General features: G+C 24.1%; 1 protein-coding gene across 1 annotated transcript; it reads right to left on the reverse strand.

The window, feature by feature from the left end:
- Positions 1 to 2178: 2178 nt before the first annotated feature.
- LOC101490217 (auxin-responsive protein SAUR71) lies at positions 2179 to 3221 on the reverse strand. The gene has a single exon (XM_004488742.4). The coding sequence runs from the start codon at positions 2926 to 2928 to the stop codon at positions 2491 to 2493; it is 438 nt and encodes a 145-aa protein (XP_004488799.1). The 5' UTR covers positions 2929 to 3221; the 3' UTR covers positions 2179 to 2490.
- Between the last annotated feature and the right edge of the window lie 2124 nt (positions 3222 to 5345).

Here is a 5345-nt window from a genome sequence, read left to right on the forward strand (position 1 = left end):
ATCATTTATCTTTTATTTAATATTCATTTTGATCATTTATTATTTTTATGAATTATCTTATTCACTTTTTTTTAAGTGAATAAACATTAATCATTTTTTCCAATACGTGAAATACAAAATTTAAAAAAAATGATAACTTAACAAATCTCATTCGATGTGACATAATTATTGTCCCAATTAGCATTTATAAACCCTATATGCCTATATTATTTTTAAATCATTGATAATTGTATTGAAATTTTCGACTTCTTCAACAAAATACTTTTTAAGTCCTTTAACAAAATACTAAAGTAAAGAAAAAAATTTAAAAACCAATATGAAATTAAAATACAATTTGAGATAGTAACAATACCACCTCAGTCAACCATTACAAAGTCAATATTTTTTTTTTCATTTTATATACCTACTTTCACAAAATGACTAGTCGTTTATCCATTATTAAAAAATAAATGATTAAAACGATTTTTAAAAAATAAAAGATTAAAAATAATATTTTTTTAAAAATATTCAAACAGATATTGAGTAAAAAATAAAACATAAAAAATGATATTTCAGTTATTTTGGTACTGTATTTTGTATTTTTTAGAATATGTATATACTAGTCGTTTGTTTATCACGTAGTTGAATGTACAGAATAAATAATTTATTAATTTAACAACCATTGTTTATGATATATAATTATTGTTTCAATTGACATTAAAAATATCAAAATTTATTTTTTTAATTAGTGTCTTTTTAATAAAATTTCAAATTAAAAACAAATATTTTAAGAAAAGTATTGATGAGTTAGTCAAAATTTTATATTTTAATATTTATATTTCATTTGGGATCTCAACAGTTGAGATGTAAAATTATTCGCATGACACTTTTACGTTTTATTTTATTTTAAAAATAATGCCTATTTTTAGATATTGTTATTGATAAAAATCTATATCTAACTATTAAGATAGCAATATCCTGACAATATTTGAATTATTTTTTCATTTATCCTTCAAAAAACATAAAGCAATGTACACACAACACTCATGACTGCTGCCAAACGATTTTACCTGATTCAAGGGAAAGTAATCACCGTAAAAGAGACATACAAAAGTTAGATCTCATTGGTATTTTTCATAATTAACTTTAACAAACATCATCATATATCATCTAAATAAAGATTTATTTTTCAAAGCTAAAATCTTTATTAAGATGATGATAATTGCAAATTTATGACATTTATATCCTTCAAAAGAAAAGAAAATCCTGCAACATAACTTTGAATTTATATTTATCTATATTCTTATTTTTAATAATAAAAAGGCTACAATAAAGTTTTTATTTGTTATTTGAGAAAATGTTAATTTACGCCGCAATTATATTAATGAATTAAAGGATATGAAAGATGTTATAATAAAAATGTCTTAAATTTAAACACTAGAATATTAATCTAACAATTAATTTATTAATATTTATTTACAAAAAATAACAAAAGAATAATCTAAGATATAAAATTTAAAAATGTTATATTGAAATTTGCTATTCAATTCATTTAAATCTAATTTATTGTAGTTTGTTCTTGAAATTTAAAAATTATGTTTTCAAAGAAGAATTCCACTTGAACCTTATATAAAGATATATTAGCAAGACATTTAGATTTATTGGAAAATTGCATTTACATCTTTCAAAGTTTTTTTTAATTTTCAAAATACATTTATCTCTATTGTATTTATTAAAAAAATTAAGTATAATATATTTTTGTTCATCACACTTTTAATTTTATTTGTTATTTAACAAAAGGACAATAAAATATACTCTCTAGAATTGAAGAAAAATATTACTTTCCAAGCAAAAAGTCACAATTTTTGAATAAAAATTATGGATTCAAATCAAAACAACAATAAAAATAATAAAAATGATGAATGAAAGATGAAAATATTCAATTTTTAAAATAAAAGTACTATTTCGGTTAATGTGATATAATAGAAAACCAAAAGTGTGATAAAGCTTTAAAACAAATTTCCCCAAAAACGAGAAATTAACGAGAACTGTTAACTCCAAAACGGCGAGGGAAGTGAAGTAACACTAAAATCCGAAACGAAAACGGCAAGAAGTTTAAAAGAATCTCAAAATTTCCATGTTTGCTCTTCCTATTAAACAAAGCGAGAAAACAAAAGAAAACAAAATTGAAATGCCTAATTAAACAGATGAATCATGATTCCCATTCCTTGGTTGCAAACAACAGAGAGTTATAATATCTTCTCCTTTTTTACAATGATCACCGAACAACAACCAAAAGAAAAAGACACCAAATTAAAACATAAAAAATAAAAAACAGAGAAACAAAAAACCAACCCCTAACAATAACATTCCTATGATGCTTTTTTGTTCTTTTTTTTCACAAGATCCTGATGTCTATTTACATAACAAACCAAAATACCTCGCTAATTTACCAAATTAACCTTCGATTTTCATCTTTCCCCTAAATTTCTTTCTCTTTATTTTCCTTCCTCAGCAAAATTTCTCCTCCTCTTCCTCCTCCGACGACGATGAAGAAGAAGAATTGAGAAGTTCAATGATGTGGCGCGTGTCTTGACCAAGCTTCAACGCTTCAAGCACGCGCTCAAAAACGCAAACATTACACGGTAATCGAAGCACACCTTTCTGTTCGTAACCGTATTCCTGCGCCGACTGATTCAAAAGCTTCACGAAAATCGGATGATTCAGAAGCTCCGCAGAGACAACGAATCGCGCCATCTCATCTCCGACGTAGATCGGAACATGACCTTCCGGCACAACAGAAGAAGATCTCCGGATCTTCGATAAAACCTCCATCCTGAACGATTCCACTCGGCGGCTAGGTCGCCGGCGATTGCTTGAGTCAGTTCGGAGTAGCGTGTACTCGGAAGAGTCAGCCACTCGTGATAAACGGCGAATCAACTGCTTCATAACGGCAGTTAGGAAAGAAAAACAAATTCTAGAGAGAGAAAGTGTTTATTTAGAGAGAGAGAGAGTGATGAGTTGCGGTGGGTGAGAAGTGAGGAGTGAAATAAAATGAAGATAGAATAGAAGAGAAGAGGGAGTGTGTGGATTTATATATGTGAATGTGAAGGGAAAAGAAAAAAAGAGAATTAAATTAGGAGTAAATAAGAGAGTGTACACAATGGAAAGGTGATGATGCGAGAAGTGTGGGTGGGAGGTACAGGTAAGCGTACTTGGCAGGTACAATTAGTGAGAGAAACTAATGTAGAAAGAGAAAATATATTATTATATTTAATTCAAGGTGGGTGGGTCTAGGGTGTGGGGATTTATTATTTATTGTTTATTTATGTATCTAATTATTTTTTAGTCAAATATTTAATTTACGTATTCACTTTTATTTTTATCCTTTTGAGTGCATTGTTTTTTGGATTCAATTGATAGACACCAACAATTAAAAGATATTTTATATTATTAGTTTATTATAATTGTTAGATGAAAAATAATATTTTATTTTAATTATTTTTAAAATTTAACTAATATATATTAAGCTAAATTACATTTGTGGTCCCTTAACTTAATTTCAGGTAATGTTTTAGTCCTTTATCTTTTTTTTTTCTTTTCGATTTAGTCCTTTATTCCTAAAAATATCAAATAAAGTATGAGAATATGAGTTTATTTGAAGATTTGCATTACAAATTTGATGAAATTTGTATTATATTGAAGAATATAATTAATTTTATAAGTTTTGATTGAAATTTTTTTTTAATTTTTGTATAAAAAAGGATAACATTATTGAAATTTTAAAACATAAAATATCGAATTGTCACTTAAAATTGAAATAAAGGACCAAGTGGGAAAAAAAAAAGATAAATGACTAAAACGTTACCTGAAATTAAGTTAAGGGACCACATATGTAATTTAGCATATATATTAATAATACGTAAATTTTATATTGTGAATACATTATAGTTATTTATAGAGATATTTTTTAAATAAAAAAATTTAATATTTTTAATTATTTAATAGTTATAATTAATTAATTGAATAAAAAATTATATTAATAATATAAATAAATTAATAATCGTATTAATAAAAATTTATAATTATTTGACAGTATAAATTTATTTTTATAAAAACTAATCTCTTGTTTTTTTGTATTTGACCTTTTGTAAATGTATTTGGTCGACTCTCGATGTTCACCATAGGATTTGAGATGGACAATGGTGGGATGTGGTGTCACGTGGCACTAGGTGAGTTTTTACCTTTTCTCATTCCTTCTTTTCCACTTTATTTTTGTGTTTATGAAGATTTTAAACTGAGTCGAATAAAATAAATGAAGATTTAATTTTAAATACTCCCACAAATATTCATTTGACCATTTTGTTTTATTGAAAAAATGTGTACATAAAATATAAAATATAAATTTCTTAATTATTATTTTTATTAAAGTGAATTTCATATTATTATTTTTGTAAGTGAATTTTATATTATTATTTTTGTAAGTGATATTATTCTTTAGAAATAATAGATTGTAATCTTCTTCATTTTTATGAATAAGTGAGTGACTTAATTGATGTCAATTCGATACGAGATATATATTTGTTTGAATTTATTTTTATTAAGTTGGTATTATTTAAATTATTATTTCAATAATAAAATAAAGATAATTATTAATTTTTATTTTTAAAGATACATATATATTATTAAAATTTTAAATATTTTTTTAAAATGGTACATCGTGGACCATAATTCATGTAAGAGATATATAATATTAACCTAAAATTGTTTACATTGACATAACATAAAAATTCTTTACAATAGAATAATGGTAACTTCTCACTAGATGATGTGATAAAATTGTTTTATAATGTTTGTCCATGGTCATTGCACTCATAATATTAATTACAGAATATAAGCGAAAAAATAAATATTACCATCAATGCAAATTGGGGAAACTATTTTATAATTACTTTTAAATTTTTTCATTTATTTGTTAAAGTTTCTTTTAAAAAATAAAAATATATAAATAATTTAAAAACTATTTCGAATGAAAAATCACAGTAGCTTTTAAAATAATTATTTTTTATAAAATAATGATGGTCACTATTTATGACAGATAAATAAAAGAACACTTTTATTTTTACGTAAAAATCTCTATAAAAATATTCTCTAAACTATTCACTATCAAAATTACTTGTTTTTATTTTTTTTATTGTTTTGAAAGATAACTCCTTGCGTAACAGAGAAAAAATACTTCATCCCGTCTAAGAAAATAAATAATAAATAACGTTAGTAATTTATTTTATTGCTCCCTTTATTTTTTATTGAATGATATATCGATAAAGTTAATTTTAAAAAAAGAAATATTATTTTCGCTATTGTAG

Source organism: Cicer arietinum, chromosome 1, assembly GCF_000331145.2.
Source record: "Cicer arietinum cultivar CDC Frontier isolate Library 1 chromosome 1, Cicar.CDCFrontier_v2.0, whole genome shotgun sequence".
In the NCBI taxonomy this organism is placed as follows: Eukaryota; Viridiplantae; Streptophyta; class Magnoliopsida; order Fabales; family Fabaceae; genus Cicer; species Cicer arietinum.